This window comes from Suillus plorans (assembly GCF_016647745.1).
Source record: "Suillus plorans strain S12 chromosome Unknown HD556scaffold_9, whole genome shotgun sequence".
NCBI classification, from domain to species: domain Eukaryota; kingdom Fungi; phylum Basidiomycota; class Agaricomycetes; order Boletales; family Suillaceae; genus Suillus; species Suillus plorans.
This window is the reverse complement of record NW_024537393.1, coordinates 881,114-905,636: the sequence shown is the minus strand read 5'-3', so window position 1 is coordinate 905,636 and position 24,523 is coordinate 881,114. Positions and strand designations below refer to the sequence as shown.

Genomic DNA, 24,523 nt, shown 5'->3' with positions numbered 1-24,523 from the left:
GAAGACGACACAACCCCAGGACAAAGTGCGTTATCACTTGCTTACCAGTTTAATCACGCTGCTGACACTTCGATGATCTTTCAACTGCACCTATAGTCAGTCTCTCATTGGATGATCACAACGTTATAGACTTTGACCCTGGAAATGAGGTCCTTCCCAGCCCAGGTATGTGCTTACATGTTTCGTTCTCGTTCATCATCTGATTAATGATATTTTATGTAACAGTCTTATCGGATGCGAGCATGACCAGCAACGTCCAACCTCAGCCTGCACCCGTTGATCAGCCTTGCGAATTCAAAACCGAATTTCACCCTCGCAGTGGCCGTCAAGCACTCTACCAATGCTTTGAGGAGTTTGGCATCGCTCCTGAGACGCAAGCACTTCCTGCAGATGAAGAACCGTGGCGTCCGTTCCGGTCACGCGGAGATTTCGAATTTTCTGAAATCGCTCTTGATGCTGCTCTCAACAAACACCAGATTGACAGGCTACTTAGCCTCATCGCCCGCATATCGCAGGGTCAAACTCAAATCACGCTGACAAATGAGACCGATCTGCGCAAGGCATTAGACAATGCTGCGAGCGAGCTGACGCCAGTGTGTGCCTTTCCTTCGTTCTCGAGATGCTCATTTCTAACCGTTTAGATTCTTGTATATTAGTTCACAAAACATGAAATCAAGGTTCCCTACAAGAAAGAAGAACGGGTCTACGAGGTGCATGCACGTCCTTTATGGGACTGGGCCCTCGATCTGTTGGATAACCCATTGCTAGCACCCCATTTTGTTTGGGACGCGCAACGCGTCTACAAACATAATGGCATGGACTTTGAACATTTCTTCAACGAACCGTGGACTGGTCACCGGTGGTGGGATATCCAAGTATGTTGTTATGTTTGATACTCACATGTATATACAATAACTATGTTTATGCTATCAGTCTCGTCTTCTGCCGGATCTGAATGCCGTCCCCTTTTGTTTTATATTATACGCGGACAAGACTAGGCTCTCCTCACATGGCACCGTTAAAGGGTACCCAGTCGTGGCGCGCTGCGCAAATCTACCTGTTGAGATTCGAAATGGTGAAGGGCTCGGTGGCGGTCAGGTGGTTACCAATTGTGAGTCCCAATGACTTCATCTGTATATATTACTACTATTACTGTAGGTTCCTGAAGATGCATCCAAAGAGGGGAAACACGGATATACTACCCTAAAGCGTGTCGTGTGGCACGAGTCATTCCTCAAGCTTCTTGTTCACCTTGACCAGTACTCGAAGACTGGGTATTCATATTCGTGTTACGACAAGATCATGCGCTGGTTGTTTCCTGTTATACTGATACTTTCGGGAGACTATGAGGAACAGTAAGTGCGCCATATGTTGATATGCGCGGCCCTCACTTCTGTTTTTAGATGCATGATGTCTCTCATACGTGGTTTACAGTGCAAGTGCCCTTGCCCAGTCTGTCTTGTCCCTCTTGACGAGCTTCACGACTTGTCCAAGACCTTCCCAATCAGGTCTATGAAAGACGCACAGGTCGCGCTCGACATTTACAGACAGAACAGAACTGAAGGTGAAGAAGTTCTGAAAGGGCTAGGATTGCGTCCCGTCGCAGTAAGTTAATCTTTCTCTTAATCTTCTCAACTGATAAATTTTCAGAACGCCCTGTGGCTCATCGAGAATTCCGACCCTCACGAGGCATTAAGCCTGGACGACTTGCATACCTTGCATGGTGGCACAGGGGGGGTACATTTACTCAGAGAACTGAAGATGGTCCTCGCTGACCTTGGACACAAGGCCCAGGACGATTTCAAGCAACAGTACGTCTTTTTTACCATGATTGACATCACTAAACCTCTTGCATCCAGGGTTGCTGACTTCCCTCGATGGCGTGCTCTCACCCATTTCACCACCGTCATCCATATCACCTTTAGCAATGGCAACAAGAGGTGGGACTTAGTCAAGATATGTACATACGCCCATCAACATCAATTTCTCGGCTGATCGTTACAAAGCAAGCATTTTATGCAGCGCTCAGTGTTTTAAAATGCCAAGTCAGTCCAGAAGGCTACCGCCTTCTTCGAGTCATTCGCAGTTACCTGCGGTTGGATAGTTTGATCGGGCTCGATGTGCATACAGAGCGGACACTTGCGATGATAGACGCCGAATTCCTCGTCTATGATACTGCACTCAAGGTAATGTTTTTTCTTTCTTTTCATTAAATTATTGTTGGTACTGACACAATGCTAGGACTACATTGAATATGCCACTACGACATCATCCATTGAGGGCATCAAGACAGACTGGAACTTTCCAAAGACGCATCTTTGGAAACACGCACGACGCGACATTGAATCGAAAGGTGTGGCGCGTAACTACAGCACACGCCCAAATGAGAAGCTCCATGGCCCGCTAAAATCGGCCTATCTTTCTCAGTCGAATGGGAAAGATGTTGCTAAACAGGTATGTGCACTCATCTGTTCGTGTTATCTTGTTGCTAACAGGTTGTATATACTTGTAGATCCTTCGTATTGATCATCATAAATGTGCAGCCCTGCTGTTGCGAGGACGTCTGGATACCCTCGACGAACAATGCCGCCTACAGGCTTTAGGTGATGCTGGGCTTGATGACGAGGACCACGACCACATCAATTTGGATGGACATTTCAAGCTCGGCTCTCCTCAAAGCCGCGCTGATACTATTCAGGATATCGAAAACAGGCTCAGTGCTCAAGATTCAGCGTTTCAAGGCTTCCGCAAGAAACTTGCTAATTTCATCAACACGTCATTACCTACTTATGGATACCAGTTGACAAGATGGACCATTATTCCAACTGATTTCCAGGTATACTATTGATTGATTATCTTTTGTTATTTCACGCTAACTGGCATATTATTCAGATTCGTGAATATTGCTACCTCAAGCTCAATTATGAAAGTACCGTCAACTGGAGACAGTCGACAGATCACCTCCGATCCAATCCTTCTTTCCATGGGTCTCCACGCTTCGATTGCGCACTCATACAGCTTACTGCAGAGAGGACCGTCTTTGTTAAGATTATATTTATGTTCAAATGCGAAGTTCCGGATATTGGCGCCTTCCAATTCGCACTTGTTCAGCCATACACCGCTGGCATTCCTGGTGGCTCTCGCAGGATCGACCAAGATTTGAGGCTCACTCGGGTCAAAGCTGTTCCCAGAAAAGATTCAATTTTTGTACCCCTCAAGTCCTTCATCCGAGGAGCTGTTTTGGCCTGTGATCCAGAGCACCAAGACGAGTTTTTGGTTGTCGAGCATATTGATAGTGACATGTTCCTGCGCATGGAGGCACGGGCATGTTGATGAGCCTTTCAGGTAAGTAGTACTTGATGTTTGCGTCCATTCAAATCCTGACAAATTACGCTTAGGGAGTTCGAAGACATGGTCAAGATAGATTTCATAGGTCACCAAGGACCTTACCCGACTTATATCCTTCCCTCATCCTCAAAGCCAACCCCTCCCCCTACCACAAATCTCTTCCTGCCTCCTCCAGTCACACTGGCGCTGGCGCCCACGCCTTCATATGGCCATCGCTATCCTTTGCCCTCAAAGCCCAATTTCCCTCCGCCAAATTCTTCTTACATTAGAGTAGGCGGTCAATGTGAATCTGCTGACGCTTAGGGAGTTCAAAGACATGGTCAAGAAGGATTTCGCAGGTCAAGGACCTTACCCGACTTATATCCTTCCCCTCCTCCTACCTACCTCCTCCAGCCGCATTGGCGCCCACACCCATCATTATCATTCACCTCCAAAACCCGCTTTCCCTCCACCAAAACCCTCCTACATTGGAGTGGGCAGTCAATGTGGATCCGGTAACGCTCAGGGAGTTCGAAGACATGGTCAAGAAGGATTTCGCAGGTCAAGGACCTTACCCGACTTATATCTTCTCCTCCTACCATAAATCTCTTCCTGCCTCCTCCAGCCACGCTGGTGCCCGCACCTTTCTCACCTATCGCTTGGCAACACTCAATGGGACGGCCTGCAGGTAATGTAGCCATCAGTTCATCACGTTTCATTACTAATATCAACACTCGTGCAGCTACTATAACACTAATATATCTTCCGCGAGGCTTGCCGGTGCTCTGCCTTCGAAGCGGACCCTTTTGAATCTGCCTTACTACCACGGACTATGTACTAATTTGATCTAGAAGGGCCTCATGCCTAGGTGAGTTTAGTCACTACACTTCAGTATTGTGTCATAATAACGACTTACCATCACTCTAGACAGCGCCACATCGATAGCGGAGACAGAACTGTCTCATTATAAGCACCTTCAGGTAAGTTGCTACTTGCGTACCATCACCCATCCTCACCAGCTTGTTACTGTCAGTTTCGAAGAGATGCCTGACGGAAACTCTGATTCCGGCGAGGACTTTGAAGCCGAGCTCGATGCTGTCAGCGATGCCGAAACTTCAGATGCTGAAAACTCCAGTGACGATGATCTGGACATATTAAGGACGGTTCTGTCTGTTCCTCAGCCTGATGCACCAATGCACGAAGTTCGCAAGGTATTTGATCATTCTGTTATTCTCTCGTCGTACTAACATAATCCTGTACATACAGGCTCTCGAAACCGCTCAACAAGCGTACAATACGCTACGAGTAGAGTTTCGAGCTCTTAAGAAAGACTACCTCACACTTTCAGCTACCGTTCCCGCCCGCAGCTGTAATCGCACCCTCAAGAAGACATCTGTGCTCGATACCAAGATCACCACCCAAGGGAAGACATTTGCACTATTCTACCATTTCTGGGTTATCCCCGGTGTGTTCCCAACAACTCCTCAGCCCGATGTCGACCCACGTAGTCCTACGCGTTGGAGTTCACCTGAGGCCAAGCTCAATGGCGCTATGGCAGAGTTGTATCGGTGTGTACCCAAGGATCTCCACAAGTCTATGGAGAAATATACACCGTTTGATTCTCTGGTACGTACTTTCATGTTTTATTGATATAACTTAATTATATGCTTATTCTTACTAGTTTTGCGCTGCAGTCAGCGCAGAGCGTTCCAACATTGTACATGCCATCAAAGGCTGTGCAGGCATTATTTTCTCGATGCTTAAACTTGATCCATCGCTCTTCGCATCCCAGACAGACATCAGAAAGCGGGACAACAAGGATCTCCTCGATTTGCTGAAGAGAAATGGCGAAGGAGATTATATTCGGTTGGCACCTGTTCTATTTGCGAGACCTGACGCAATGACAGCCGATGAGTTTCTTAAGAGTCCAGTCCTCGTCAAAGTAAGTATCAATTCAGTTATTGTATAATACAACATACTAACAACTCGCTAGATTGTTCGCGTCGAGATGTATGGGAAGAAGATTCTTTCTGGGAAAGTCGAAGGTCAGAAGGCCAGGGGGCAACGTTGCAACGCGCAGTGTGTAACCGAAGGACTGATCGCGGGTGCTGCTGTTATGGTGAGTACCCTTTCATTCGTTTCATAAGTTTTCATTGACAATTCCAGGCACGTTTTTTGTTAACGCACGATCCTGAATTCACAGCAATCGGTGCGGAGACCAAGATAAACTACCAAGCCGACTACGATTTCTACTTAGAGCGCCTGTTCAAGCGCACACCATGGGCCTGTAGCGTCATGGACTATTTCAATAAGGAAGTTTTCAATGTCACCAGCCAGTCTCGTGTACCATTGGCTAACGACTCTCCCATCGTCTCTCCTCCTCGAACATGGGAAGATGATCTCCTTGATGAGCTCGACGCTCCTACTCAGGCTTCGACTCTTACCTCTTCACCTACCGCTAACTCGGCAACAGTTGATGTCATCTCCAACTATCAGACTTCCATGTCCATCAACCGAGGGTCCGTGTCCACGTCTGCTCAGCTGCAACTAGGTGTCAGCCAGTTGTCACTGGGTAACGAGTCACCTGCATCAGTGACCCATAGCACATCATCTCATCAACCTCAAATGCAAGCTACTGAGTCACCTTTCATACCCCAGCCCGAGAAAACTATCCGCGTCACCCGTTGACCTGCACCAAACTGGTTCGGTGCATGGATGACTGATACTCTCCTATGAGCCCTATGCCCTATGAAATCATTTTCTCTATGATCTGAAGTCAGACTGAGGCTAAGGGAATATTTTTCGTTTTTACGAGTTTGCATGCGAGCAGACTGAATATTTTAGTACATTTAATTCGGCAATGAGTTCTGCTTAGTCAGCCATGGTGATGACCCAGACAAAACTCCCACGCATGTCAGGTGACTGTGAAAAATATTTCCCACATATGTTGTCCTGGAAAAACATTCGTAAAACCCTAAATACTAGGCTCACGTCATTTTCACCCTTCAAACAAAGCAAAGAAATGACAGACACACAAAGGATTCACATCATGTGACATTTCTTACTCTTTTTCTGGACTTGTCATCAGGAGTTGGATAGGTCACATGACTAGCAACAAGCCAGGATGACTTAGCAAAATACCCAATGACTCATTATGACTCACTCTGAATATATGACTCACTATGACTCACTCTGAATATATGACTCACTATGACTAGAAATGACTTTGAACTGACTCACTATGACTCACCCTGAATATATGACTCATTATGACTCATTATGACTCTTTACGACTCCTTTTGACTTTTGATGACTCTTGAGTATACTAGTAGCACAGCCACATTTATTGTGTATATAAAGACCCCAGTTTCTGAAATAATACCAAGCAACTTTTAGTGGGAGTTTTCAGCCCATCTAACATTAAGTTGTGAGTAAGGTGTGATAAGTGTCAGCATCAGTGTCAAGAACTGTTCAAGACTGAGAGGAACATTCTCAAGAGACAGTAATACTGCAAGCTCATCATACTAAACGACTAGCTGTGAGCTCACTGTGTGCAACAACCAGCAAGCAAGGTACAGCCACAGTTTTATTCAAATTTCTATTTTCTTTTTCTTTTCTTTTCTCTTCTGTTTTACTTTCACCAGCCTTTGGTGTTCTTTTTCCAAAAAGCATATTCCAAAATATTCGTGTTGTCTCTACGTCCACCTAAGACTCAGAGTAGCTTAGTGGGGAGACTTAAGGGATTGATAGTGAAGCTTGACCTCACTCATCTGAGTAGTGATACTGAGCCAAGGTTTTCTGTGCCTGCTAGGCTTTAGCTGTTGAAGAGGGGACTTGGTAGTAAATCCAAGGACGTCCGTTCCTGAGTCTGTTTGAATACTCAAAGTGAGTTCCTTGACAGCAGGTTCAATATTGAGCTAAGAGTTCTACAATAAAGCATTGGACTAGTCTTGACCTTTGATTTTACCTGTTTTGTGCTGAGGGGGTTGATCATTGTAATTCCGCACCATTCTTTTTGGAGTACAGTTTGGTAAGAGGCCCTGTTGTTGAAAGGAAGCTTGAGGAAGAACTTTCTATTTCTTTGGTTACTGCCATACTGTCGGGCTGACCATTATTTGTTTGTTTGTTTGTTTCTGTCAAGTCCATAGATTGGATTGACCATCGTATTTACTGATCTTGCAGAAATATCTTTAGCTGAACGTACTTTGGGTAGTATACAACTAGCCACCCACGAACGACCACGTTATCAGTCATTGGTATTTGTCTGAATCACTGACCGTGGAGATATTTGTTTTTATAGGTGTTTATCTATAGATCATCTATCTAAGAAGACACCGTCATGGCGGCACCAGAGCAGTTGCTCCTAGTAGAGCCGGAAGGGGGAAGGGGAAGGGGAAGCAGTGATGTTGATGCTATGCATGCCGACGTGACAAGCGGAGTTACCGTTTGGAATTCAAACCATATACTCATATAGTCGTCTCGTCTTCTCACCTTCCCTCAGTTTGTTCCACCATGACTGAGGGTAAGCTTTTTAATATTCGGTCCGCCGCTAGATACTGACTACGGCTTTTAGCTCACGCAGTATCTAGGTATTAAATATAGTTTGTTCCACCACGACTGAGGCTCACGCAGTATCTAGTCTTTACAGGTTATGAGCCCTGCTCTCTCATAAATCGAGGAGCGGAATTACCTACTTAGATACAACAACGGGCCTCCGGAACGAACTCGCCGGGTTATTAAACCCTCGGGGACCTTATCAAACCTCTATCAAACCTCTATCGACGTCACCGAGACGTTTAACTCTTTCCTTCTTAGGTCGAGGAGATTCAATTGACATCGTCCGCAGGTATATATACTCACGCGTCGCTCTTTGCTTATTTCCCGCCCCTTAATCTCATGCCTTCAACTGCGCATACACGCTCTCATAGCTCAGGCGCTAAAGCCGCCACTCTTAGTCCGCCAACGGCCATAGTGCCTGCGGCTACCATGTCCCCACTTCATGCATCTGTCACGGCCATTACGCTCAGCCAGACCGACTTAGACAAGATCGAAGTCTTGGACCAGAGCAAGAATAATTGGGGGGTTTGGTCCGATCATATGCAGAATTACCTCCTCCTTAAACACGGAGGAGGATACATCTTAGGCCTTGTCACCCGCCCCGACCCGTCCCTGGACCCATCCAGTGCGGGTCACTGGGATCTCAACAACCTATGCATCGTGGCCGCCATGCGTACGCGTTCCAGCTCCGAGGAAAACGAGTTCCTACGTGGCTTCACGAACGCATACCTAGCCTGGGACGCTCTCAAGTCCCGTCATGAAAAGGTCGGGCCCATCGCCCAAATCTTACTCATTCAGCAAGCTCTGGCTGTCAAGTATATTCGCTCAGAACGACTCTCTACTACTAGTACTACCCTTCACGACCTCGTTCGTCGCATCTATGCAATTGGTATCCCCAAAGAGGACGACTTCCTCACAATCATGATGCTTAACGCCATGGCCGAGGATCTTCCTCACGTCCGCAACCACATCGCCGATGCCCTTGCCACCAGCACGTCCAGCAACCCATATGGACCATCCAATATCCGTTCCCGCCTTGACGTCGAGCAACAATTGCTCGACACTGAGAAATCCAAAGCCTGAGACGTTGCCCTGGCTACCACCAGTAAGGGGGGGAATCACCGCGAGCATCGCGAGCGCTCACCTTGTGGCAACTGCGGCAACACCAGCCACCCGACGAAGGACTGCTTCGGCAAAGGGGGAGCCATGGAGGGCAAAAGGGACGAGGTCATTGCGCGCAGACGCGCGGCTCGTGACGCTAAAGCACCCTCTGCGAACAAAAGTGCCGCTCCTAAGCCCACTGCAGCCACAGGCAAACCAGGGGGTCTGCGTTACGACACCCATGGTAGGGCTTACTTACTTGACAGCGAAAGTCATGAAGCCATCTATGTCGCCACGTCATCTGAGCCACCTGAAGCTCCTGCCTCCTCTATGGAATTCGCTGGCCTCGCCAGCGACACCATTACGCCCGCTTTCATATGCGAACTCTCTGACGCCGGGGAAGACGAGTACACCACACTTCTTGCCTCCGTAGACTCCCTCACTACCAGTCTCGACTGGCGCTCTAATACGCGCCCAATCGACTTTGCCGGCCTCACGTACAAGGCCCCAAACCAGCGTCAACGCACCATTGTGGACCCCTCTGTTGTCCCTCTATTCCTTGATAGCGGTGCCTCCGTGCACATCAGCAACGAGGAAGCTGACTTCTTCAGTCTTCGCCCCATTCCCCCTCGCTCAGTTAACGGGGTTGGTGGCTCGTCCATTCAGGCCATCGGCATTGGGACACTTCGTCTCATCGTCGCAAGAGGCATCCACATCACCCTCGAGAATGTCCTGTTCATTCCAGGCGCGATGGTACATCTTATCTCGGTGTCTGCCCTCTGCGAGGCACACCATTGCATTACATCCTTTGACGCTACCAACTGTTGGGTCCAATCTCGCAATGGTAACCGTATGCTCTCCGGTACCCTTACTTCTCGACGTCTCTACGCCTTATCCGGGGGACAACTCTCGGCCGAGCATGCCTACATGGCCCACCAGAAGCCCACTCTCCAGTCTTGGCACCGTCGTCTCGGCCATGCGAATTATCGCGCTGTTTATGACCTTGCTCACTCAGGCAATGCTATCGGTATGCCCATTGACCTCTCTCCTGTTCCACCGAAGTGTGACGACTGCATCCTTGGCAAGCAGACTCGGACTAGCGTTCCGAAAGTTCGTCAAGGTGTTAGATCGGACAGGAAGTTGGGCATAGTTCACGTGGACTTGATCGAACACCCAGATACAGTGTCAGCTTCGGGTAATAGATACGTGATGGATATCATCGATGATCATTCCTCCTACTCCTAGGCAATCCCCCTTGCCTCTAAGTCTGATGCCTTCGCAGCACTCCAAGCCTGGACCTCTGCTCGAGAAGCCAAAACCGGCTCTAAAGTCGGCCTATACAGGTCTGATAACGGCGAACTGAAGTCAGAGTCCATGCGAGAGTGGCTCCTCTCGCGTGTAACTCAGCATCAGTTCACTGCCCCATATACCTCAGCTCACAATGGGCGTGTCGAACGCCTGCACCGCACTCTGATGGGTAAAGCCCGTGCGATGCGTTCTGCGTGCAATCTCCCGCCCAATCGATGGGATGAATTTGTGCTTACTGCTTGTTACCTGTCTAACAGAACACCCGTCGTCTCCCAGAACGGGCATACACCCTATGAGCGGTGGTACGGTCACAAACCAGACCTCTCCCATCTACGTGAGATTGGCTGCAGAGCCTTCGTGCTTATTCAAAATCAACACAACCCCAAAGTGTTTGCTCGTTCGGTTGAATGCATGCTGATCGGGTATTCCCTAGATTCTAAAGCTTATCGATGTTATCATCGAGCTTCTCATAAAGTCTTCCTCTCTTACCATGTTTCCTTCATAGAATCGCATCAGCACGGTACGACTGTCGCTCCTACTGCCCTCCCTGATTCTGTCGCTCATGACAATCTGCCTCGTTCGACATCCGTTACTATGGAAGAAGTTCGCGACTTTGATGCACCGTCTCCCGTGACTCATCATTCTCCCATCCCTGCTACCCCGCGTCGTTCAACTCGGCCTTCTGTTCCCTCCGAACGTCGTTGTGCATTGGATGGTAAACCATATGTGTCTTCTACTCAGCGTGCTGTACTTGAATCTCTCTCTGCGGCTGACCGTGTCCGCGCCTTATCCTCTGCTCACTCTCCCAATGAACATGCCTTGCCGGCTATCTTTACTGAGGAGGAGTTTGCAGCACTGGCTGACGTCTTTGCCGCCATGCCCGATAATTTGGAACACGAATTCCCCGATGATCCTTCCACCTATGCCGAGGCCATGGCGTCTGAACACGCATCCAACTGGACAGCCGCACTACAAGACGAATTCAACTCTCTACGAGACCTTGGTGTCTACAAACTTGTCCCACGATCAGCAGTCCCTCCTGGACGGAAAATTATGCGCGGACGCCCCGTGTTCAAACTTAAGCGTGACCAACATGGTAATGCTGTTCGCTTCAAAGCGCGGTACGTTTGTCGTGGTTATTCCGCCGTCTGGGGACAGGATTACACCAAGACATCAGCTCCGACTGCACGTCTCGAGTCTTTCCGTATCCTAACCCACCTCGGCGCCGCCTTAGATTGGGAAATCGATCAAATCGATATCAAGACGGCATTCTTGCATGGCCTGCTCGACTCAGATGAGGTGTGCTACATGCACCAACCCGAAGGGTTCCTCGAGCCGGGCAAAGAGGATTGGCTCTGGGAGCTACAGAAGGGTCTCTACGGTATAAAGCAAGGTGGATTAGTCTGGAATCGCACTATGAATGACGCTATGCTGTCCTGGGGATTCACTCGTCTCAAGTGCGAGCACTGCATCTATTACCGTAAAACGGAACAAGGCATTCTCCTCGTCGCTATACACGTTGACGATTTCCTCACTGTCGGTAGCAACAAGGCCATCATTGCTGACTTCAAATCACAGCTACGCACTAAATGGTCCATATCAGACCTTGGTGATGCGCGCTTCTGCCTTGGCATCGCAATAGAACGAGATCGCCCCAATCGCACTATCGCCCTTTCCCAAACAGCGCTTATCGACCGTATTGTCTCTCAATTCGGCCTAACAGATGCTGTACCCGTTTCGACGCCCATGGAGACTGGCCTGCACCTTTCCCGACGCACACACTCACCTTCGAACGATGCACAACGGGAGCTTATGTCTCGCACCCCTTACCGATCTCTCGTCGGCTCTCTCATGTACCTGGCAATAGGAACACGTCCTGACATAGCACACGCTGTGCAACAACTTTGCCGCCATCTCGACTGCTATGGGCCCGTCCACTGGGAGGCTGCGAAATGTGTCGCCTGATACCTTAAAGGTACCCGCACCATGCGTCTGGTTCTTGGTGGCGAACACCCAGCGCGTCTACTCGGCTTTACCGATAGCGATTTTGCGAATTGCCCTGATACACGCCGATCGGTCTCCGGCTATTGTTTCACTCTGGGAAGCGGTATGGTAACGTGGAGCGCTAGGCAACAGAAAACGGTCTCTTTATCAACATGCGAAGCTGAATATGTGGCTGCTTCAGACACTTCCAAAGAACTCGCATGGCTTCGTACTCTTCTTCTCGAACTTGACTTCGCTCAACCTTCCGCAACACCACTTCTCTGTGACAACACTGGCGGTATCACGCTTTCCGAGGACGCTTTGTATCATTCCAAAGTCAAACATATTGATATCGCTGTTCATTCCATTCGCGAACGCGTCACCCGAGGCCAATTAAAACTTTCTTATGTTAAATCTCTTAATAACGCCGCCGACATCTTTACCAAGGCTCTTCCTCGCAAAGATTTCGAACGTCTACGTATCTGCATGGGTCTTCAGTGACGAAATCGAGGAGGAGTCACTTATCACGTCGAGGAGGAGTGTTGATGCTATGCATGCCGACGTGACAAGCGGAGTTACCGTTTGGAATTCGAACCATATACTCATATAGTCGTCTCGTCTTCTCACCTTCCCTCAGTTTGTTCCACCACGACTGAGGGTAAGCTTTTTTAATATTCGGTCCGCCGCTAGATACTGACTACGGCTTTTAGCTCACGCAGTATCTAGGTATTAAATATAGTTTGTTCCACCATGACTGAGGCTCACGCAGTATCTAGTCTTTACAAGTGATAGTTAGGTATTTTCTGTCTTGCTCGTATATCTTGGTCTTAGATCTTGTTGTTATTCACTCGTGATTTGTCGCTTTGATTGCAGTTTACAAATGCCATGCTGATTCTTGTCCCTCGGTGCATCCTTATAAGGCACCAAAAGACGCCATATAATCAACCGCCTTACAAAGGTAGTCAGAGGTCTAATAACTAAGTGGTTACTATGCCGGTGAGTACTATAATTTACAAGTAATAAAAATGCTAATAGCGAGCGTTCAAATCCCCCCAGTGTAAATAAAATACTAGTGCTAGCATTAAAATAGAAGCATTGAAATTAGAATAGAATTAAAAAACACGCTGCGCCTTAAGAAATCTATTTTTGTCTTCTAATATCGTGCTGATCCTTTTCAAGCCTTACAATGCTTACATGATCTGGTCTGTGACTCACGCCATTGCAAGGCATCATAATGTGGGAACGGTTGCCTTTTAAGATGCTTGAAAGATTATCTACATCATTGTGAAACCTTAAAAGGTCGTGTGTGAAAACTATGCCTTAAAATGTATTATGAGGCCTAAAAATAGTGCCTAGAAATTTCCGACACTGCTTTATATTTGTGTGGGAGGGGTTGAGGCTGTTATCTGGTCTCCGGAATGCGAGAAATAGTATGATGGAAATGATCTTCATGATTAGATCACAGCTACTCCTGCTGACCCCTATGATAACTCTGCATGCAACGCCAAGGAAGAGAACAATTTGAGTGATTTCATCTAACTCGTTCACTGGATCTTGCGGAAGGGTATCTACTGAACGATAAGCAAAGAACTGTCATGATGATCCGCACGCTCACTTACCGATATTGATCTCGATGGGTGTATCATCGGATGGCTCATGACTGCTGCACTGGGTTGCCAATATGTCTATCTGCGATTCGATCGCCTTCTTTCGTGCAATTACAATATCGGTCTGCCGAATGACATTTTGCATGGCTTTACGAAGTAAATGTAGTTCGCGACCAACGTGATCAATGCTACAAGAATGCAGCAACAAGTGAAAGCATTGCTGGATCCGAGACTCGATGTTGTCAAGGACAACCAATGCCTTCGCGGTGCGTCGATTGCATCCCTTTTTCAAGACAGGTACTGTGTCAGGTTTGAGCTCGACAGTACAAACTGTCAAGCTCGGAGAAATATTGACTGGTACATCTGTATCAAGGGTCAAGCGACGAAGATCGTCGGCGATGACAGCGACTGATGACGTGTTGTCTGCGATGGTGCATGCGGCAAGGTCAGTGGGCAGAAAAATGTACGTCAATAATCACACTGTTACCTGTGGCGTGTTCCGCTTTTACATGCAAGATATGAGACACGATTAAGCATTCGGCCATGAGCACTCCTTTTGGTGCGCCTTTCTCGTCATATCTGCCTTTCTCAATGCACTCCTTGCAAAGACATCATTTGAGTGTTGCACAGGCTACAGGCATGGAGAATTGAGGGAGGTTGGTGGTTGGGTGATTGGAAGTAGATCCTGGCATAGCGGGACTTAAATGAAAAAAAAACAAGGGAAGAATGGAGCAACTCACAAACAAGGCATCGGAGACAAATGCCCACGACGAAGTACAAGGTGATTGCCTATATGGACACTATTTGGATGCATGACAAGGGATGATGGAACAATACATACCGTAATCTAGATCTGACGAGACAAGCGCAACGGAATTCCAAGTGCCTGTAAACAGAGTGGTCACGCAATCCGGTCGTATTGTTGGGAAAATTCCATATTTGCAAATGTCAACGAGGAACGGTAAGCTCGACAGTACAAACTATTGGGTTCAGAGTGACAACGTTTGGCGAGATGTGAGATGGCGAGACAAACAGCTGCAAATAATATTATGTCAGCAATCTGATTTGAGATTGAGTCGCCCACCTAAAATGAGGCGGGAGGTCGGGGGGCGCTCAATGTTAGGATGAGCTCGATAGTACAAACTATCGGGCTCAGAGAGATCGGAGGGCGAGGAACTCGATGGTACAAACCACCAAGGTCAGAAACTTAAGGGGACAATACTACCACAACCGTACGAAACAGTTGTAGTAGCGGACTATAGGAAAGGAGTAACTTGAGACTTTGGCAAAACTTCAGATGTGCGACAAATAGTTACAAATACAATTATGTCATCATTGTAATTGGCCACATCGTGACAATGATGACATAATTGTATTTGTCACTATTTGTCGCACATCTGAAGTTTTGCCAAAGTCTCAAGTTACTCCTTTCCTATAGTCCGCTACTACAACTGTTTCGTACGGTTGTGGTAGTATTGTCCCCTTAAGTTTCTGACCTTGGTGGTTTGTACCATCGAGTTCCTCGCCCTCCGATCTCTCTGAGCCTGATAGTTTGTACTATCGAGCTCATCCTAACATTGAGCGCCCCCCGACCTCCCGCCTCATTTTAGGTGGGCGACTCAATCTCAAATCAGATTGCTGACATAATATTATTTGCAGCTGTTTGTCTCGCCATCTCACATCTCGCCAAACGTTCCAAGTTACTCCTTTACCATAGACTGCTACTACAACTGTTTCATACGGTTGTGGTAGTATTATCTTACCCCTGATTTTTTGAGCTCGATGGTTTTGTACCATCAAGATCATCGTTCCCAGATCCCTTCGAGTTCGATAGTTTGTACTATCGAGCTCACTCTCAATACACTCAGTTCCAACGTCACTACTCTTTCGATGGATTCATAGCTGTTTGGATGGGCGAGCTCTGCTTGCGTGTCTACCCAGTCAACTTGACGCCCGACGATGCGGAGACATGTTCGGATTTGGATAATCCTTAAGAATACCCTCCACTAGACCATACGTAGGTGCACACGTGAACGACCAATTGGTCACCCACTTAAGGCAAGCCTGGGTAAAGAACGATATGGCCAATCGATCAATGTACACTTGGCTCTCTGTTTGTACTGTGGAGCTCATCGTCCATGGCCCGGGGAAGGGGTCTTATATACACTGCGTAAGTATCACCCAGCACACCCATTAACTCACTGCTGAAGGGGTTATACACCACATAGGTATCACTCAGGGCAATTCGACAACTGCCTTGTAGAACACCATATCAAACACCATCTCTGTTTGCCTGCTCGTCTCGACTCCTCCACCATACATACAGCGGAGGGGCATAGCAACACAATTTTTTTCGCAAGTTAACAGTATGTCTATCATTATATGAGAATAACATCTTTCCCCCCTGAACTATCTTCCCTAATATCAACCCGTCGTACCCTCAGCACCTCATAAAATACCCTCTCGGCTTCAGCAGCGATCTCGTCTTTTTCACCAATGGTGCTTTCTTCACCTACATCTCCTTCCGCCTCTCGAATGGTGTTAAGACCATGCACAAAGGGTAGGACTGATTCTGAGGGGCTTGGCTTCAGCTCGTGCGCTGCACCCCTTACCCGAGTATGTGCCCTTAATTTCAGATTGATGTCCGGAGAAGATCCGAAGACGTCCGAAGGACGTCCGAAGGCGTGGGAAACTTCGGAAGGACTTTCCGGACGAGTGCAAGTAACTTCCGGATGAGTGCGGGAAAGTTCCGGAGGAACTTCCGGAAATTACAATGAGGTTTCGTCCTGATACGGATATGTGTAATGGCTACTCAGGACTTGTCCTGAGTAGAAGCAAACAGAGGTAAGGCTGCAAGGACAATGTCCGAAGCAGAATAGGTCCGGAGGACCGCGGGAAAGATCCGGATGAACTTCCGGAAACTTGGAGGAAGGTAGGATCGTAGGATTGGATGATTGGATGAATAGAGGATCGGAGGAGCGGAGGAGCGGAGGAGCGGAGGAGCGGAGGAGCGGAGGAGCGGAGGAGCGGAGGAGCGGAGGAGCGGAGGAGCGGAGCTCCGGCCTAGGGAATTCCTCCCTAGGCCTAAGTGGATATTCACAAGGAAGTAACTAGTATGAGGACTTAGTGTGAAGACTAGTGCGAGGACTAATATGATATTCAGACTGAGGAACTACAGGACATATACAAGAGTTTATATACTAAGTGACTATCGGAAAGATCAATAAGCAAAGGTCCGAGGCTATGTATGAAGCATAAGCAAAGTTATCAAACGCGAGTCGGAAATGAAGCATAGGTTAATGGATCAGTAAGCATACCGGTAGTAAGTATAACCGAGGTACCGGGAACAAGGAATACCAGATAGGCTGTGTTAACGTTATGCACAGGAAATGAATTAAGAAGCTTATCGTATATCGGATAGTAAACGGATCTATACATCGGATCGGACCGGATCGGATATGGTCCGGACGAGATGCGTGGATATATAGGATGTGGCATTAGGGCGATGGGACAAGGATGAATGATGCAGGCTAGCTGCGAAGGATAAGGGATCTGGACGTGGGCATGCAGATGTGGATGTGCAGAGGTGCAGGGATCCGGATGGGTACTGGAGACATGGATAGGACATCCGAAGGTCCGGATGAGGCGTGGGAATATTATCGGATGTAGGTCCGGAATACGGGATATGACAAATGGCCTCCATAAGCCTTTCTGCCAATTCGCGCAGCATCAGGATATCGCTCTTTTCGTGGTTTTTTCTTGTGCATGCGGTACTTTGTCCAATACTGCTTCATGCACACTTGCTTCAAGATTATTAGCAAAGAACGCCCGTGTATGTCTCATGCGCTGGCCAAGGTCTGCTGACAACGCCATCGTGTCCTGGAGACATAAGTTAGTGAATTATATTGCTAAGTTAATGATGACTGACATAGTTCACATAGTTCATCAAGAAACATAAGGTCACCAATAGGGCACTTGTGTGAATCAAGATTGTGAAAATGCGCGTTAGTGCACACGACAGAGACCAGGATTCTTTCGAGGTGATGGTTTCCTTTTTCATGCCATAGTCGTAGACCCATAAATTGACTGTAACCTTATGCCTTAGTGCTTGCGATGCACTGACGACTATGCAGCGCCCGTTAATATCACGTGTCTGAAAATTCAATCAGCATCACATCTCGGAATCAAGTCAACACCTACGGCTATTGTCTGCACCAGGCCGGCATTGGAATGATGAAGACTCTCCAGTAACTTCCCTGTTTTCCTCTCGAATATATATACCAAACCATTGTCACTCCCACCTACCACCAACCTCCCTTCGGCACCGAATGCCACCTGCTTTGGGACTGATACACTGGGAGGAGCGGTGATGAAAGTTCGAACTGGCTCCTCATCACCGAGAAGTCGGTACAATGTAAACCTGTCAGTTGTGTTGTCTACCATGAACACACCCCTCTTCTGGTTGATTGCTGCATGTCCGCTGAAGGAAAAGTGTCAGTCATACTTCGGCAGCTTGCGGTGAATCCTCACATCACTGATTGGCAACTATATTCCTTCACTACTGTGCCGTCATCCCCCTTCAGCTTGATGAAGTTGCCGTCATATAGTCCAAACCACGTGCAACACACCAGAACCATCAGGCTGCCCAACAGCATACAACATCTCCATTGGGTGGAACGCGAAAGACGTATGCCTAGGGATATAAGATGTTGGTGGTCGAGAGGGATACGCGTTGAGGCCCGTTGGTAGGCTAAGCGTGGAGAGTAACAATGAATCTGATATAGAGTGTACCATAAGCCGCTGGTGCCTAAAGTTGGTAGGAGTAAGAGCAGATGTTCTGCAACCTAGTCAGCCAACCATTCTTCCTAAAACAAAATCGCACTTACGTGGCAAACACGCCCGTCTGTGAATGTACATCGAACACGGACAAGCCCGTATGGTGTAAGTCCCAAGCCTGAATCGCTGTATCAGAGCCTCTCAAATCCCACAGACGGACTTCGCCAGCGAGGCTGCATTTATGTGAATCCCAGTACACACCCTACACAGCTTCAGCTCACCTTCCAGACAAGAACTGACCGCTGATGCATGGGTGGTACTTGACATTCTGTACCCATGAGTGATGGTCATGATACGATCTAACAATAGTGTCCTCTTCCTCTAGTCGATGATCGAAAACTTTGACCAGGCCATTGGCAAAGCCAACAATGAATGTGGACGACGAGCCCTGATCAGATGTGATAGACATCACAGGACTGTCGCAATTAGTTTCTAGATCCTTTGAATTTATGAGTAATTAGTCCTCACTATGAGGTATTGCCCTCTTACCAGGACTTGAGTCTCTGTGTGGGCATCCCATACACGGATGATACGAGAGTCGCCCCCAACCAGCAGCGTGCCACCCGATTGTTTCCAATCTAGCACAAGGCCACTACCCCTACGCACCCGAATCAACTCATGCAGTGCACGGAATGAGCTGACCATCTGGAGTGGACCTTGGTTCACTGTGGGGTCGTAATTCCGGTACAGACGCACGATGCCGTCCGCCTTGGATAGTTTCTTGGTCCTGAACGTCACGAAATCCGCAAGCGCCATCTTGGAGAAACCGGATTTGTTTCTCGACGTTGGTGCGACATTAATGGGACGACCGGATCCAGTGAGGGTATGAGGGTCAGGCTCATCGCCATCCCAGAACTCCATGCTGGCCCTCCTGGAAGCCCGGTTTGAGTGCCCCTCCTTGAGCGCTGGTGCTCATACCCTCGCCGCCGCTCTCTCTTTGCGCTCTTTCATCTGCGCGTGCTCCTGCCGCTCCTTTGTCTGGTGCCTAGCGTGCTCGTATGCACGCTGATCCTTCGCATCAAGTTCAATGAGACTATCTTCTACCGTCTCACGCGAATGCTGGAGGGACTTCTCAAAGGATATGGTAGACATGGATGGTTGAGGCTCTCAAAGGACAGTGTACTGTGTCTCACTTATATAGATGATATCCCGCAGCGGTGACAGCGGCGGCGGAAGCATTTCCTTTGAGGGTCACAGCACCACGGCCAAGTACTGGTTTGAAGTGGATGATAAATAGCTAGTATTGGCTCACAGCTTTACCAAGCTAAGGTTACTGTGGCCCTATGATAGGGCCATCACGAAACTCCGATCGTTAACGTCATCACGTGACCACGTGACTCCGCATGGCTCAAAACTCATTTGAGTCTCGCCTTTGAGTCATTGGACTGCCGGAGATGATGCCCTGAGCACTATTGGGAAATAGTATTCTTATCCTCAATCACCACTATAACTGCAATCGACAGTAAACACGATCGTCTTCGAAATGATCCCGTAGCTCCATTAATTGCTACAGCTCCGGACATGCTGGGCAGACTTGCTGAAGTCAGAAGAAGCGGCCACGGGTACGTTAGTTGGTCCTGAGCGACGAGCTACAAGTACTGATAAAATTTACAGTAGCGGTGCATGGGGTCCCATACGCGTTGGTGAAACTTTCACTTCGGGGTTATTGATATTTAGGAGAGGTTTATATGTTGTACGAAATGCGAAGAAAATATTTGGAGTTTGAACTGACATAAAGAGGGGCATAAAATTTCAAATTTAGTCATTGTTTTGTGCAAAATCGAAAATATGAAATATTCGCAGCCATTTTTTCACTGACTATACGTCAACACAAATAAGAAATATGGTCTGGTTTTCAGCGTCTGCTTTAATTTTAAATTTAATTATCACATAAAATTTCGGACGAAACTTGAAGTTTAATCCGCGGCTGTATGCTTGCCAACGTTTTAAGTTTTGTCCAACAATTAGGGGCTGCCAAAAATTTGAAGTTTACGCCAGCGACAAAATGTGATGGCGAAACTACAAGTTTTGCGCTTGGACGAAATAAATCGCCCGATCATCGCCCACCAATAATTCAATTGTCGCCCACTCATCACCCGCGACAAGCGCAAATGGCGACCTCGTTACTTGTGATCCTGAGTGAAATTTCATTTATTACAAAAACAAGCGCTTGTACACGATACTGAGGGTATGAACAAGACAGAATAAAAAATACGACTTGAAAACAAAGCAATAAACTGATCAATCACGAGATAGGGATAGAATTACTGCGTGACGGTCGGAAACCGTCCATCGCGCGAAGTGACTGACTACCCAGGTTACCTTAACATTTTCCAGGCGACTCTCGAGCTCTGTCGAGTACATTTTTGCAGGGAAATCAGGATAAATTGAGAAGGGATCGATCGTACAGTCGTGACGATCCAGCGGGAGATGTCTCTGTGCAGCAAACAACAATTCCCCTGTCAGCGTGCCATAGATGTATTTGATGCTGGCAGGGACAGGGGTCAATGTCCGGTCTCCTCGGGGGTAGAAGAGAATTTGGCTGTTCCCCAAGTGTGTCGATGCCCTACTGTATATAACACCTTCGAACTTGAGTGTGGCACGTAGGATTGCTGTTCGTCGTCTCAGGAGGGTATATAGGTCATCAGGCACAGCGCTAGTCATTGTGCAGTCGGATACCCGAATAACATCATTTATGGGGTCCTCAGCGAACTCTTGGCTGGAATTTTCAACGCTCTTGGGTGCATATACTCTATCAAAGATGTCCCTGCACTCTTGAATAACAGGCAGAGAATCCGGTCGAGCGAGCCAGCGGCGAAGCATTGTAGTCTTGATATATGAATGAAGCATCGTGTTCTCGAGCTCCCCTTAGAGACCATTAGTTTACTTGCTCGTTCCATATTTTCATAGTGACCTACCAAATTTGTGATTTACAGGAAGCCGTTGAAGTGTTCCAATCAGGCGCTCGAAAGGAAAACACCACCACGAGTGGGCGGGACCGAATAGGAGTAGGAAGTCGTATATATGGAAGGCTGCATGGTGGTTCGGACGCGGAGAGGAGGTAGGATGTATGTCTTTCAACTTTCCGACGTAACCAACAATGTATGAACGATAGGCTTGTGCCCTTCTTGCAGTCATCGTTCGCGCACATGCAACATAAACTGCACAGACCAGTTCCATCGTATGATCAAGAACAGTTCTAAGGCGGGCAGCAAGTTCAGGAGAAGAGTGCGAAGTACCGGCTCCCCACAAGCTCACAAGGGAAATGGGAAGGTAGACCATAATAAGTGTTCGCCACTCATCAGCCTTGAGTGTCCCAGCAGATGCCTCGCCAAAATTACTTGGAACTGAACCCAACCAAGTAGGGACGGATGTATCTCGGATGACATTGCGAATGTGTTTGAGTACTTTTGCCGTGCCAAATTGATGTTCTTCTTTAGGGGCAGCTAAAGGCTGTTCGCGACGCTGTATAGAAACATTTAGAAACTCAGGACAATGGACATGGTGAACGAAGAGCTTACCCACTCGAGAAGAGCCTTAACATAATCGACTTTAAGTGTTCTACCAGCTTTCTGTGGCGTACAACCCAAGGTATTGCAGACAAACTTCAACACACCCACGTTCTTGGACAGCAGAGATTTTTTCAACGTGTCAAAACATTCATCCAGCTGCCCGTCGATCTGAGAAACAAGGAGGGCATGAATCGTAGATGTTTGCGTCATTTCCTTGGATGACATTGTCCCGGGAGGTACTTCACCAAAGTCAAGCGGAAATGCTGGTGGGGCCGAAGTGGATGTATTTGACTGTGAAGTCAAACCGAGGAGACTACGAGTGTGATATGGGACTAGACCTTCTAATAAACAGTGCATTGGATCGATGATAAGTTGTCGTGAAGGGTCCCAGTATGATAGACGCCAAAGTTCGGAATAACGCACACCATGCGCCTTAAATATTTTTTCATGGTCAGAGGACGTGGCAGCGTCTCGCCACTGCTCTGCGTATTGCCGAAGTTCGTTTCTATCGCGGGGTTCCCAATTCTCGTAGTCCACCCTTCCATAAGTAGACTTGTGGTAGCATTTGCATACACTGCAGTAGAAATGACTACTGACTCCAGCCAGAGAAGAGAGATGACGAGCAGCAGGAAGGTCGCAAACAACGAGGGCAACAGCACTACGAGTTAGCCGACCGGTAGGGTAACACGCAGTTTTTGAAAACTTGATGCCGCGCTCCCATGCGTCTACCAAATCATCGATGAGCGGTCGGATGTAATGGTTGAGGTTCTCGAGAGACGGCTGCTTCGGACCTGGAATGATACCTGCAAGATACATATTCTCCGGCTTATATCTCATATCCAAAGGCAGGTTCAAGCACGCCATGGAGATGATCCCGCAAGACGTACTAGGTCCCCGCACATTCATCCCTTCAGGATTGAAGAAATCTACATGAAAGGCAAAGGCATAGCGTCCTTCCTCTCCTCGATCGATAAAAAGTGTCTCAGGCTTCGGGCCGCCAAACTGACGGAGGAATTGGGCTTCAAATGGATTCTTGACGAAGGACGGAAGAGGGGAGTTAATGGAGTCCATGAAATCGTCACAAGCTTCATCCATCACGGCTTCCACATCTCTCCGAGAGAGAAGACCAGAAAGATAGTCTTTGAAGTCGTGATATATGAAAACCTTCCTCGGACGGAGCTCTCCTTCAACGCCAACAAGTAAAGCCTCGCCGCATTCAATCCCGGGCGCAGGACAATGCGTGCAATGTTGGGGGTATATTGCGATCCTAGAGCCTGGTGCATATGTCGGAGGATAGGTGCAATGACAACTGCAGACGGCGTATGCGATGGTTTTGCCAGTGAGATGAAATTTCGTCTCTGCGCCTTCCGAGGTCAGAGGAATTTGCTTGAGGATATTTTCATGTGAGGAGCTAAGACTGCCGTCCGACCTCCGAAACGAGAGGAACAATATGATGGAAATTATCTTTATGATGAAATCACAGCTGCGTCTGCTGAGCCCCATGACAACTCTGCATGCCACGCAAAGGAATAAGACGACTTGGCTGATCTCGTCTGAGCGATCAACTGGAGCTTGCTGCAGAGTATCTATTAAAAGATAAGCAAGGAACCGTAGTTGAGTTGACATACTCATGACTTACCAGTATTAATCTCGATGGGCACTTGCAGCACGTCCTGGTAGCTGCCGAACTGGGTAGCCAAATCATCCATCTGTATTTTGAGTGACTTCTTTCATGCAATTATAACATCTGCCCCTCCATTGACGTTCTCCATAGCTGTGCGAAGCAAAGATAGCTCGCGACCAAGATCATCAAGGTTACAAGGATGCAACGATAAGCGAAAGCACCGCTGAATACGGGAGTCGATATTATCAAGGATAAGCAACGCTTTCACTGTGCGCCGATCGGGCTTCGGCTTTGATACAGTCTCTCTGTCAGCCTTTTCCGTTAGCGGGGCTGACGTGCAATCTGACAACTGCAACCGCTCGAGGCCATCTGACAGGGCAGAAAACAGGAACTGCAGGAAGGTTGCATGATACTGGGCGATCCAGATGATTTTTCATTGCAGATGTAAATGATGGGGACGACTGGGGATTATCTGTGGCAAGGGACAAATGTCTGATATCGTCGGTAATAGAGGAGACGGTAGATTCACCAGCGTTGGTAAATGCAGCGCTTTCTGCCTTTACACGCTGGACATGAGCCGACATTGAACGTTCTGCTATCAGCACCCCTCTTGGTGCGCCTTTCTCGTCGTATCCCCCCTTTCTAGTGCACTCCTCACATATGCACCG

At 47.9% G+C, this 24,523-nt stretch overlaps 6 protein-coding genes across 6 annotated transcripts; 2 read left to right on the top strand and 4 right to left on the bottom strand.

Annotated features, from left to right (window-relative positions):
- Positions 1-242: 242 nt before the first annotated feature.
- Positions 243-3,333, top strand: HD556DRAFT_1230432 (uncharacterized protein; the record flags this gene model as incomplete). The annotated part of the gene is made up of 11 exons (XM_041297353.1): positions 243-593; positions 657-875; positions 934-1,111; positions 1,169-1,355; positions 1,404-1,605; positions 1,651-1,811; positions 1,860-1,960; positions 2,011-2,186; positions 2,242-2,454; positions 2,513-2,836; positions 2,893-3,333. 11 exons carry the CDS (start codon positions 243-245, stop codon positions 3,331-3,333), a joined length of 2,553 nt encoding a protein of 850 aa, XP_041164463.1.
- Positions 3,334-4,512: 1,179 nt separating this feature from the next.
- HD556DRAFT_1230480 (uncharacterized protein) lies at positions 4,513-4,977 on the top strand (the record flags this gene model as incomplete). The annotated part of the gene is made up of 1 exon (XM_041297358.1): positions 4,513-4,977. One exon carries the CDS (start codon positions 4,513-4,515, stop codon positions 4,975-4,977), a length of 465 nt encoding a protein of 154 aa, XP_041164462.1.
- An 8,672-nt stretch (positions 4,978-13,649) lies between these two features.
- HD556DRAFT_1439309 (uncharacterized protein) lies at positions 13,650-14,575 on the bottom strand (the record flags this gene model as incomplete). Its single annotated transcript, XM_041305950.1, has 5 exons — positions 13,650-13,682; positions 13,756-13,844; positions 13,896-14,306; positions 14,371-14,482; positions 14,519-14,575. The coding sequence occupies 5 exons, from the start codon at positions 14,573-14,575 to the stop codon at positions 13,650-13,652; spliced, it is 702 nt and encodes a 233-aa protein (XP_041164461.1).
- A 3,951-nt stretch (positions 14,576-18,526) lies between these two features.
- Positions 18,527-19,427, bottom strand: HD556DRAFT_1040805 (WD40-repeat-containing domain protein). Its single transcript, XM_041295963.1, has 3 exons — positions 19,209-19,427; positions 18,941-19,158; positions 18,527-18,892 (listed from the first exon to the last, which is right to left on the bottom strand). The coding sequence occupies exons 1-3, from the start codon at positions 19,362-19,364 to the stop codon at positions 18,766-18,768; spliced, it is 501 nt and encodes a 166-aa protein (XP_041164460.1). The 5' UTR covers positions 19,365-19,427; the 3' UTR covers positions 18,527-18,765.
- Positions 19,428-20,960: 1,533 nt separating this feature from the next.
- Positions 20,961-21,542, bottom strand: HD556DRAFT_1230260 (uncharacterized protein; the record flags this gene model as incomplete). The annotated part of the gene is made up of 2 exons (XM_041297336.1): positions 20,961-21,342; positions 21,433-21,542. 2 exons carry the CDS (start codon positions 21,540-21,542, stop codon positions 20,961-20,963), a joined length of 492 nt encoding a protein of 163 aa, XP_041164459.1.
- A 99-nt stretch (positions 21,543-21,641) lies between these two features.
- Positions 21,642-22,864, bottom strand: HD556DRAFT_1213944 (uncharacterized protein; the record flags this gene model as incomplete). Its single annotated transcript, XM_041296633.1, has 2 exons — positions 21,642-22,165; positions 22,546-22,864. Coding segments are annotated over 2 exons (843 nt in total), but the record flags the coding sequence as incomplete, so codon positions are not given.
- Between the last annotated feature and the right edge of the window lie 1,659 nt (positions 22,865-24,523).

Excerpts from the sequence above, each read along its gene's own strand:
- HD556DRAFT_1040805 (XM_041295963.1), bottom strand. The coding sequence starts at position 19,364 with ATGGTCAGCTCATTCCGTGCACTGCATGAGTTGATTCGGGTGCGTAGG. Across the intron at positions 19,159-19,208 it reads ACACAGAGACTCAAGTCCTG|GATCTAGAAACTAATTGCGA; the intron begins GTAAGAGGGCAA and ends ATAAATTCAAAG. Across the intron at positions 18,893-18,940 it reads GGTCAGTTCTTGTCTGGAAG|CCTCGCTGGCGAAGTCCGTC; the intron begins GTGAGCTGAAGC and ends ACATAAATGCAG.